The sequence below is a fragment of the Galeopterus variegatus genome, unplaced genomic scaffold (genome assembly GCF_000696425.1).
Source record: "Galeopterus variegatus unplaced genomic scaffold, G_variegatus-3.0.2 Scaffold380, whole genome shotgun sequence".
NCBI classification, from domain to species: domain Eukaryota; kingdom Metazoa; phylum Chordata; class Mammalia; order Dermoptera; family Cynocephalidae; genus Galeopterus; species Galeopterus variegatus.
Window position 1 is genome coordinate 281,585 of NW_007726491.1, and position 12,077 is coordinate 293,661.

Consider the following 12,077-nt stretch of genomic DNA (forward strand, 5'->3'; position numbering starts at 1 on the left):
AAAAAAAAAAAAAAAAAAAAAAAAAAAAGCCCAAGTCCGCTATTAACTACCATTCAGTTTAAGAAATAAAACATTACTGTGGTAGGCTGGAAAATGCCCCTCCAAAGATAGCAGGTCCCAATCGCTGAAACCTGTAATGTCAAATTTTGAAAAAGGGTCTTTGCAGATGATTAAGTTAAGGCTTGAGATGAGGAGATTATCCTGATTTATCCAGGTAGGCCCTAAATGCAATTACACGTGCCCTTATAAGAGGCAGAGAGACGGAGATTTCACACACACACACACACACACACACACGCACACATGAGAAGGCCCTGTGAAGACAGGGGAGAAAGAGGTTAGAAGACTGGAGTGATGTGACCACAAATCAAGGAATGCCAGCATTCACCAAAAGCAGGAAGAGGTAAGGAACAGAGTCTCCACTAGAGCCTCAGGAGGAAGCACAGCCCTGCCCACACCTGCATTCCAGCCCAGTGATACTGATTTTGGATTTCTGGCCTCCAGAACTGTAAGAGAATAAATTTCTGGTGTTCTAAACCACAGTGTTTGTGGTAATTTGTTACAGCAGCCACAGAAATGAATATAATTACCAATGCAATGAAAGCCACCTGTGTTCCCCTACTCACTTGCAACTCTCTCCTTCCACTGTCTGGAGGTAACCAGGACCTTGAAGTTGGTATTTATGATTTTGTGAATTTCATGCATTTTTATTACATATGTATGTATTCTGAAATAATGTCATTTTATATGTAGTGTCATACTTATCCCTCTGTATAGTTTTTTAATCAACATATTTTGTAGATTATATATGTTGATACGAGTAGCGCTAGTTAGTTTTCACTGTTGCATGGTATTCCATTGTGTGTGTATATGAGGGTGTGTATGTGTACCACAATTTTTAAATCAGTTCTTCTGTTGATGGACATTTAAGTTGTTTCCAATTTTTCAGTCTTTCAAACAGTGCCACAATGAACATTTTTGTATGTGTCTCCTTATGTTCATATACAGAAGTGTTTCTAAGATATTTACCGGAGAAGAGAATTCTCAACTTTATTAGATATTGCCAAATTGCTCTGCAAAAGTACTGATGTACACTTGGCAGGTTGGATTCTGACAGCAGCATATTTTGATAAGAGGAATGATGTGCAGTAAAGGTAGAGATGGTAGGCAAAGGGAGCTGCAATTAGTCAATTGTCTTTGAAAAAGCAGTGATTCTCAGTGGAGGCACTGGAGCAAATCTGAATCACTTGGGGGAATTTTTTGTAATCTTTTGCCCTCTTTTGCTCACTCTCTCCCCATTCTGGGATGTCTTCCCAAGGAACTGATATATTTTCCCCATGTGATTGTGACATACCTTGGTTGAGAAAAGTGGACTGGACACCTGGAAAGGAGCCGAGGCAGGAAAGCTAGGTTGCGAGGACTGAGATGCCAGGCTGGGAGGTGGCATATCAATCGGGGGCATAGTCAGTTTCTGAGCAGAAGCTGAGCACCTTTCCCTCAACAGGTAGTCAGAGGCATCATTAGGGATGCAGCACCCTTCAGTTAGGAGATTTGGGATGAAGTTTGTGTTTGACCACATGTATTGAGCTCCAGCCCCTGATAGCTCTTGTCTCAAGTCCCCTTGTTCACTGAGAGAGTCATTTTATAATTCAATGAGCTATTGCTCCCCCTGGGTCCCTGGGTGTACTGAAGAGCTGAAGAATTGACATAAGGTTGGTATATTTATATTTTAATCAGCAGACTAGGAAAACTCAAGATAATATGATGTAATATTTCTAATGCATTTATAAAACATAACATGTAACATGAGTAAAATATATGTATCTCCATGGAAATATATATATATCAAAATAATTTATACATTGATAGGGTTTAGAAGAAATACAAAAAATGTAAAGGGCTGGTCTTAAAAATAAGCTTGTGGTATATTATTCTTTAAAAAGGTCCAGGTACTCCTTCCTTCTCAGCAAAATTTTGCTTTATTATTCATGTACAAAGCCATAACACTATAAATGTTTGACCTGGGGCCAAGCCCGTGGCGCACTCGGGAGAGTGCGGCGCTGGGAGCACAGCGGCGCTCCCGCTGCGAGTTCGGATCCTATATAGGGATGGCCAGTGCGCTCACTGGCTGAGTGCGGTGCGGCCGGTCTCAAAAAGGACAAAAATAAATAAATAAATAAATAAATGTTTGACCTGGAGGAGTCCTTAGAGAGATCTGCTGGAATAAGGGGCTAACTAGTGGGTCCCATTCCCATGTTTCCCACCACACTGCTCCTTAGCCTTTCCAAATAGTTTGGATCACCTTATTCTGCTGGAAAACATTATGTAACTCTCTAGTCTATTATAATGTCATATTTAGTCAAAATGATTATAGCATAAAAGTTGACCATATTTAAGAAATATTAAAAATTTTAATAGTTTCTAATAATTATCAAAGTGAAAATGCTTGCTTTTTTTGGCAACCTATTATAAAATAAAAACAATGGTTAGACTACTATGAAAATAAAAACTTTCTAAATTACCTGATATCTCCCTTCATGTTTCCTAGCAGTGGTATAGAGGAACTTGTTGGTAGTAAATAAAGATTGCTTTAATAGAGAAGTTTTAAACTACAACACATCCTATATTCACAAATTATGCCATTATCTCAGATTTTTTATGAATGTGGTGGGATAGGAGAATAGTCCAGAAAGGTCTCGATATCTGAGCTAGTTGTTGGAAGAAGAGGCCTATTTATGTGGGGTTTGGCACTAGACTTACCAGTGTCAGGTTGAACTAGGAGGAGGTTTTAGAGTCTAAAGTTGTAGGGCCTTCACTACAAACAGAAGTAGCAAAAATCAAAACGGAAAAAAAATTCCACAATTCCACCACTCTAACACATTAATTGCTTTCATTTTCTCCGTTCACTTTTTGTCCTTGATTTTATATGCAAAATACTCTTTAAATTTTATAGAGATTACATTCTCTGAGCACCTTCAGGAGATAAAATATAACCTTTCAATTTTGTTGTTGTTCAAAAAGAATTTGTATTTGTGAGATATTTATACTTAGGTTGCTATGGGCAAAGTAATAGGATGTGATACCTGAGATTTGCTTCAGAACACTCTAGGGAAAAAATTGGGGGTGCTGGGGGATAGCTGAAGCAAAATTGGTGAAATGTCGATGACTGTTGGAGCTGATGATGGGTATGTGAGGATTTATGACATACTCTTGTCTCTGTTTTGCTGTGACTTCCCACTTTCCTTCTCTTCTTCCCACAGCACCCCCTCCACATGCCTCTACCTTTGCATTCCACCTTGGATTATAATTTCATCTTTGTTGATCTCCCTCACCAGACTATGAGCTGCTGCGGGAGGACAGGGATTCTGTATTTTTCAATGCCTGGAATGCAGTTGGGCCTCATTAAATATTAGTTGAATGAAAGACCAAAAAATATATATTTTCTTAACTACAAAACAATCCCCATGTCTTCTCCCCCATAGATTCTCTTCTTACTTGCACAGACTCCGAGATGGTCTTGTTCTTCAGCCTGACTCTGAAAACCTCCTGATGAGAAAGTAAAATCTTCAAGGACACTTCCCAACAGAAACTCAAAACCCCCAGGATAATTCCCCCCAAAGAAGTGTCTACTGCAGAACGGGGGCACCTGAATTCCAGCCGCCCAGAATATGCCTTTGCCATCAGCCTTCCCCTTCTGGAAACAGGAATGTTATCTTTAAACTAGGACAGTTCAGTGCTTGTTTTTTTCCCAACATAACTGCTTAAGGATTTCTAAGCATAAGTTTATAATTAAAGCCCCACAATAATTAATCCAATTCATAATTTACTGTGAGCAGGTCAGAAACAAGTTTATTTTTAGGCTGGCAAGGTAGCGGGGTGGGGCATGTTTGGGCCAACTTTCCTTGAGTTCCCTCCATTGGCTTCTGCCGTCAAACTTCCCTTCTGGTATTTGCAACGGTTTGTCATGGCAGGTTCGTTTGTCTTTATGAAGAGTGGGATGGGGTGGGGTGGGGTGGGGGTGGGGGGAAAGCAAAGCAAAGTGACATGGACTGGATGCAGCCTCCCTTTAGAGCCTTGTTAACGGGACTTGGGGCAGTTCACCTGATCTGTGACCGTCATTTTCTCCACATCGATGTTATTGGAAGTCAGGATATCTTTTAGATAGGTCACTGTTTCTGGAGGGAGATAAGGGTTTCTTCCCAAGATCCAAACATAATCCAAGTGAAAAAGCCAGACGATCGTAGTACAGGAGTACACAAGGGCATAGTTATCATAGTCGGTGGCCAGGACCCAGTACGGGGCTGACGGCATCACTGATAACCAAAGAAAGGCAGCATTAGGAGGGACCAAGGTGAGGGAAACTTCTTCTCTAGGACTATGGAGGCCAGACTCTGGAATCCTATTTCTTCTAAATCAGTGGTTCTTAACTCTGGTTTCACATGGAGGTCATGGGGGGGGCTTAGAAGGAAGCCAAGCCCACTTTCCCCCGCCCTTCCTGAGATCATGATCTGGAGGTGGTTTGTACTTTTAAAAACTCCCCAGTGATGTCAATGTGAGACCAGAGTTAAGAACCATTGTTATGGTCCTCCTCCCTGGTAGCAGGTGGTCTCCTGGGATAACTGAGGAGTTTGGCTGGACCTCCTGGACTGACAGGTTGTACTTAACACCAATGTACACGGAGGCTAACTGGAGTCAAGAATATAAGGTCAGGGGCCCTCTAACTTTCCACGTCTGTACCATCCAATTTCCTCTAAAACCTGCCTAAGGGAGGAGGCAGAAGCTAATTTGTGTGTGTATATATGTGTGTGTGTGTGTGTGTGTGTGTGTGTGTGTCCTTTCTGTATGTTCTTTGAAAATCCTTCCATTCTTAAGAATATGGTAAGCCAGTTGGTAACAGGTTATAAGCTTTTTTTCACAAAGTGCCTGTAAAGATACATTGATCGACATCTGTAAAATATCGAAAGTCCAAGAATAAAGGGGTCCTTGAGAGGAGAGATGGAGGATTTACTCTCTCCATCTGGATCTAGAAACTTCCTCTGTAAACTTGATCTCCACGGCCCAGGTCCAAGCCAAGGAAAACTCATAGCCCAGCTTGTTCAAGTTAAATGGAAGATGGACCCAAATAGGAAAAACCTGTGTGCTGACCCCATAAGCACAAGACTTGGACACATATGCAGTCAAGCATCCCATCTCCTCCACTCAAAAATAACTTCTGTTTGCCAAGTCAAAACCAGAATTCAGAGCTTGTGAATGACCTGAGAAGCTGTTGGACAAAGAAAGCAGTGTCTGAGTGGTAGAGCTTGGCTGGGTGTCAAGGACCTAGCTGGTTATCAGGACAACACAAGAGTGCTGGCCGAGATAACCACCCACCAAGATCCTTCCTGCCTCTGGGTTTGTTTATAAATACGAAAACAGAAGAACACTTGGAAGAAGTCTGGATGGGAGCCTGGACTGTGTGCTGTTTCTGACTTTCCTTTCCAGCACTGTTGATCCCTGCCTGCCTTTCTCACTCACCCAGAAAGAGAGAGTTATAGTCTTCATAGTCTGCTATCTGTGAATTTCAGCTGTGTGCTGTATTCCCAGTTGGACTGAGAACTCTTCATCCCTGAGTGATTTTGGAAAAATATGTCTCCCATCTCTCTTAGCAGCAGCATCATGTCCCACCTGCACACACCCAGGCATGAACATTCTGTTTTCCTCTCAGAGGGTCTAGCTCTCAAGAATAAATTTACCCAGATATTTCCTCTTAGTACAGAAAACTTCCGTATTTCTCTCTATTAGGAAACTTGGACAGTCTCCCATTGCTTATGGAAGAAACTTCAAACTCTCTAACATGGCTTTCAAGGCTCTCCCTAACCTTATCCCACACTCTGTGTGCCCTCGCACGTTCTAGGCTTCTTCCCCAGACCACCTCCTATGTCATCCCCTCTGCTTGGAACATCCTTTTCCACCATCTCTCATACATCCTATAGGCCCAATGCAAACATCTAATTCTTCCAACCAGTATAAATCTCTCCCTTCTCAGCCTCCTCAGCCAACAGCTCCCACCTCTGTTTTAGCTCCTGTCCCAGGCTTTGTTATGAAGATCATGCACATAATATTTAACCTTCACTTCCGCCCCCATTCCTGACCTGTTTATGAGAAAACTACTCAGTTGAGAGTTTGGAAACCTAGGTTAAGGTTTAAGTCCCAACTCTACCTCTACCTCTAATTAGTTCAGTCACTGCCTACAGTCAGTCCTTGTGCACTTCAACTTCCTTTGTAGAAATAAGAGAAACTAATGTGTAAAAGCCCTTTACAGTTTACAGAGCGTGTGTTATCTAGTTTACCTTCACCATGCTGGGCAGCTATCCCTGCTTTGTGTATGTGAACTTAGTTGCCCATAGTCATGAGTGGGAAAAACTGTTTTCTTCTCCCAGCATTCCTTTCTTGGCTTATAAAATAAGAACATCCTCTCTGCCCCGCTCTAGGGCTCTGACGGGTGTGGGGTGGAGAGGCGGCAGGATGGGGAAGGGTAGTGATTTCTCTTGCAGCTGGTGAGTTCGGTGTCTGCCCTGTGGGTGCAAAGAGGGGCTCCCAAGCACTTTCAGCATTAGGAAGCCTCACGGTTCTGTACTGAATTCCCTAGTGCATCCACTTCAGCAATAAAACTAACATTTAGTGCTGTCTCTGTTGCCTGTGTCCATCCCTCAGAAAGCTCAGAACTCAGAGGGCAAAGGCCTGTGATTAAATCTCTCAGGGTCCTCAACAATGCGACTGGAAAGTGGCAGAGCCAAGACTCAAACTTGTCTTCAGTCTTGTCATCTTTTGCCTCCAAGAGTTTGCACGTGCTAGTTCTGATAAATGCTACTAATTTGGGGGGCCTCAGTTTTCTCTGAGAAACAAGTCTGCATTGGGTCTCCTACTGCTCATGCCCTATGTTCTCCTATTTGTGCTTCACCTATTGAAACACTGACTGTAGTTTCACAGTAAATCTCCTGGTTGCTCATCAGTATCCACGGGGATGTATGCTCCATAAGTAAAAGAGCCAGCTCTGTCCTGCTCATCATTGCATCTCCAGTGCATGGCATGTAGTAGGCACTCAGCAAGTAATTCCATATTGGGTCATTATAGATGACACTCAGATGTGACAGGAGTGCTCCAGTCCAAGGCTCCTGTCCCTGAAACCTTCTGAGAGAAGTGGATACTTACACCAGAAAAACTTAACTGCCAACTTGGCAGGCTCTGTGAGGTTATCCTGGGTGGCTTCACCTTCAATTTGATTCACGGTTCCATCAGCTCTGCAATTAGTAAAAAAAAAGGAAAGAAAGAAAAGAAACAATTCATTGTAAGCCAAAAATCAATGAAAGGCAAGATTTGTGACACTCAGGACTATGATTTCTGGTGAGAGAGGCTCTCAAAGGCAGGCTAGACCCTAGTTCCATCCCCTGCCCTTTCCTTTGTGACTGTCTCTGAGACCAAGCAGAGGAAGACAGCTGTGGGGTGATAAGAAGCAACAAATGAAATGCTCTAGGACTGGATAATATTTTAGGCCCTCGCACTTCAGCACTGTTTTCTGGACTATCTGCAATGGTCTGAAAGGCCATTTCTTGCTTTTAGGCTCCAGAGAGAGAAGGACTAAATGAGAAGGGGAAATGAACAAAATGTTTCTCTGGTTTATGCAGGGCCAAGGAGTCAATCCACTGGGTTTTGGCTCACGGGAAGGTTAGTGAATGATGGGACGGCCACAGAAAGCCTAGGATCTTCCAGGCTGGGCTGTAGCTGTTTTCTTGTAATTGAACGCAGTTCTCAAATCCTGTGGGGATCGGGAAGAACAACCTTCATTCCCAGCCTTTCTTTCGTTTGTCTCCTTTCTTTCATTTTTCTTCTGTTCTCTTTCCCATTTCACTTCTTTCTGGATTTGAATCTCAGCTTCATTACTTATAAGCTGTGTGACCCTTGGGCAAGTTACTTTACCTCTCTGTACCTCAGTTTCCTCATCCATAAAAATGGGGTTAATAATAGTACCTAACTCAGGTTGTTGTGGGGATTAAAAGAGTACATATTCGTTTACATGTATGTACGTACATATATGTACATTCAAGTGTACACACACATATATAGAATAGTGTCTTGCACATAGGAAATGCTTCATAAATATTAATTGTTGTTGCTGTTATCTTTGTTGATGGAGGATGGGTAGGAAGGAGTTCTTCCTGGGATTTTATGTTTGTTTGCTTTCCAAAATGTAAATTTTGAGATCAAATATCAATGTTAGAAGACCTCAGTAATAGAAATATACGCTTTTGTAGGATATCCCGTTTACATAACTTAGAGTGTGAATATATATGTATTTGATTCTTGTGTAATAAGGAAAGGAGTTTTCTAACACGTACAGCTGCCTGGAAATGGGATAAGCTGTTAGGGAAGGTGAGGAGGTCCCAGTTCCTGGAAGGATTCGAGCAAAGCTGGATGCCCTGTGTCAGCAGATAGTACAGATGGGGCTTCTCTCTTGGTCTGGATGTCAAACAAGATGGACCCCAATGTCCTTTGCTACCATAAAATCTATTTGGCAATAAGGGCAGGAACCCTGTCATTTTGGGTTGTTGTTGAGTCCCCATTGCCTCTCAGGGTCTGGTATACACTACAAGTGCTCAGCAAGTGGAAACGAGTGAATTCTAGTCCTTGCCAGTCAGCTCCTGCTGTGAGCAGGCAGTCCAGACCCAGCAGGGTTCATCCTTCCCAAACTGGACTGCACAGATAGCCAGTCACTCCGGGACAGCATTCCGCAGGCCTTGCACTCGGATGTGCACAGCCACTCACCTCATCTCCTTGTTTATCACTTTGATGTTTCCATTTTCCATTAGCGAGTAGTCGGCTTGGATGCAGTTTCCTTTCTCAAAGCTCACGGGGATCTTCTCAATTTCATACCATCTTCCAAGATACTGCAGAGACAACAACAAGCAGAGCAAATCCCTGTGGCTCTCTGGGGACCTGCAAACTCTTCCCCATTGTTGTCTTTCAAAAGCAGAGCTCTTTCCTGAGGAAACCAGGCAAAATGAGCTGTATTGTTCCCAGTGGCAACTGCACAAGATATTGATTCAAGAGAGAATAAAGGAATCGGATATATGGGCACTGTTGAATTCTACATTAGATTCCCAGAGTGCTCTTTATTTAGATATGCTCTCAGCCAAAATTCCTGTGAAATTCTAGACTCTATAAAAGAAGGGGATGATGTAAAGTACCTTTCATCTCAAACATTTTATGATTCGACAGGCATCTCTGAATTTTATGCAGGGTCAGATATGTTTGCAGTGAAGAGCTAGGACTCCAGAGTTGGTTGAACTTCCGTCCATAACTACAGGGGTACAGGGTCAGCATTAAAGAAAGCTGTCACTATGTGGTGAGGGCAAGGGGAGCAGGCACTCACGTGCTCTCATATACGCCTTGCATGGAGACTGTGCCAGTTTATAAACTCTGTGGAGGGCAGTTTGGCAATAGCTAGCAAAACTAAAAATACATATACTCTTTGGCCCAGCAGTTTCACTTCTAGTAATGCATCCTCCTGATATAAGAAATGATGTATATATAAGGTTATTCATTACAGTACTGTTTGTAATAAAAGGCAGGAAACAGCCTAAGTGAACATTGGTAGGGGGCTGGGTAGATAATGGTGTGTCCATACAACGGAATGTTATATATCCCCTTTTGAAAGAGTGATATGCAATTATCTTTAAGATATATTTAATGAAAAAAGAGCCAGGTACTAAATAGTGTATATATTAAACTACCTTTTGTGTAAAAATTGGGGAAAAGCTTATTATATTGGTTTTCTATTGCTGCCTTAACAAATTACTGCAAATTTAAGACAGATTATCCTACAGTTCTGTAAGTCAGAAGAAGTCTGACACTGGTCTCACTGGCTAAAATCAAGGTGTTGGCTTTGTTCCTTTCTAGAGACGCTAGGGGAGAATCCATTTTCTTGCCTTTTCCAGGTCTAGAGGTCACCTGCATTCCTTGCCTTGGGACCCCTTTCCTTCATTTTCAAAGCCAGCAAAAGCAGGTCAAGCCTCCTCACAATGCATCTCTCTGACTCTTATTGCATCGTCAAACATCACTCTTTGGCCACAGCTGGGAAAGAGTCTCTGCTTCTAAGGATTTATGTGATTAGATTTGGCCCACCTGGACAATCCAGGCTAACGTGGTCATTTCAAGGTCCATAACTTTAATCACATCTGCAAAATCCCTTTTTCCATGCAAAGTAACATATTCACAGGTTTCAGCAATTAGGGTGTGAGCATCTTTGGAAGCCATTATTCTGCCTCCCACTGTTACATATGTTTTTGTTTATATGTGTACATTATCTCCACAAAGATACACAATAAGCTGTTTTTAACTTTTTTGCTGGTTACTACTGGGGGGAGAAACAGAAGTACAGGGGTGGGAGAGAAACTTCCTTGTATGCTCTTATGCACCTTTAGAATCTCAAACCATACAAGTATATGAGTCTGTGAAAAAAACAATTAAGAAATACGAATCTTTCCATAAACTTTTCGAAATACCCTCATATTGACCTAGTCAAAATGTTAATTCAATATTCATTATTTTAGAAATTTAAAAGTGCATTACTAAACAAAACAAAATTAAAGAGATGTACTCACTTTTTGAAAGTTAGAACTTGAAATGAGAGCATATTACATACAGGTGGCAGTATTGCTTCAGTCACATGGCTTTCTGCTCAAATACACACCCACATTTATGACCATAAATTTCCCACTCATTTTAATAAAGCATGATTTTCAATTAAAACCACTGAACTTAACATTCATTTAAAGCACCAAAGAATATGGTTAAAGTTCTACTGGTTTCATAAACATCCTCAGAAAAAGCTCCATTTTTTTTTACAGTGCATTTAAAATAGTTCTATTATTGTTAAAGTGACTTTAGTGCTCCACAGTTAAAACTGAGGAAGCAGGATTTTCTAGAAAAGAGGAAACTGAGGAAGGAGAGTGATTTTCATGTTATGCTTCCTCAAGATCTCATATTATTTTTGTGAAGTCCTATTTAATCTTTTCAGGTCTCAGTTTCTCTATGTACATAAGGTGAATTCAATTCAATGTTTAAAAAGAATCCTAGAAAGGAAGATGTAAAACTATCTCTATTTAGAGATGACATATAGAAAATCCTAAGAAATATACAAGGAAAAAAAAAACTATTAGGTCTAATGAGTTCAGTAAGGTTAAAAGATACAAATCAATGTATAAAAATCAAATGTATTTCTATACTTGCAATGAACAATCTGCAAATGGAATTAAGAAAATATCATTTACAATACTGATACAAGGAAAAAAAAAACTATTAGGTCTAATGAGTTCAGTAAGGTTAAAAGATACAAATCACTGTATAAAAATCAAATGTATTTCTATACTTGCAATGAACAATCTGCAAATGAAATTAGGAAAATATCATTTACAATACCATAAAAAGAATAAAATATTTAGTAATAAATTTAACCAAGCAAATGTAAAATTTACATTGTGAAAACTACAAAATATTGTTGAAAGAAATTACAAAAGACCTAAGTAAATGGAAAGATATCCTATGTTCATGAATTAGAAGACTGGATATTGTCAAGATGGCAATACTTCCCAAATTGATCTTCAGATTTAATGCAGTCTATCAAAATTCCACCTGGCTTCTTTGAAGAAATTGGCATGCTGATCCCTAAAATTCATATGAAAATGTAAGGGACACAGAATAGCCAGAAGAACAAAGTTGGAGGACTCATATGTTCTGATTTCAAAACTTAAAACAAAGCTATAGTAATCAAGATTGTGTAGTATTGGCATAAATATAAACATAAATATCAATAGAATAGAATCGAGAGTCCAGAAATAAGCCCTAATGTATACGGTTAACTGATTTATGACAAGGATGTAAAAACTCTTTAATAAGGGGAAGAACAGTCTTTTCAAAAAATGGTTCTGGGACAACTGGATATCCATATCAAAATAATGAAGTTGGACCCTTATCTTATTGTATGATTTCATTTCTATGGGATGTCCAGAATAGGCACATTCATAGAGACAGAAAGTAGA

The 12,077-nt window shown here is 40.6% G+C and overlaps 1 protein-coding gene across 2 annotated transcripts in view; it reads right to left on the minus strand.

Annotated features, from left to right (window-relative positions):
- Nucleotides 1-3,821: 3,821 nt before the first annotated feature.
- Nucleotides 3,822-12,077, minus strand: part of LOC103586808 (apolipoprotein D) — a 13,513-nt gene continuing 5,257 nt past the window's right edge. For both annotated transcript variants that reach the window (XM_008568143.1, XM_008568142.1), the window contains exons 3-5: nt 8,803-8,924; nt 7,192-7,280; nt 3,822-4,313 (exon numbers count right to left, since the gene is read on the minus strand). In XM_008568143.1, coding sequence (XP_008566365.1) covers nt 4,078-4,313; nt 7,192-7,280; nt 8,803-8,924 — 447 coding nt within the window. In that variant the 3' untranslated portion in view covers nt 3,822-4,077. The remainder of the gene's footprint in view (nt 4,314-7,191; nt 7,281-8,802; nt 8,925-12,077) is intronic.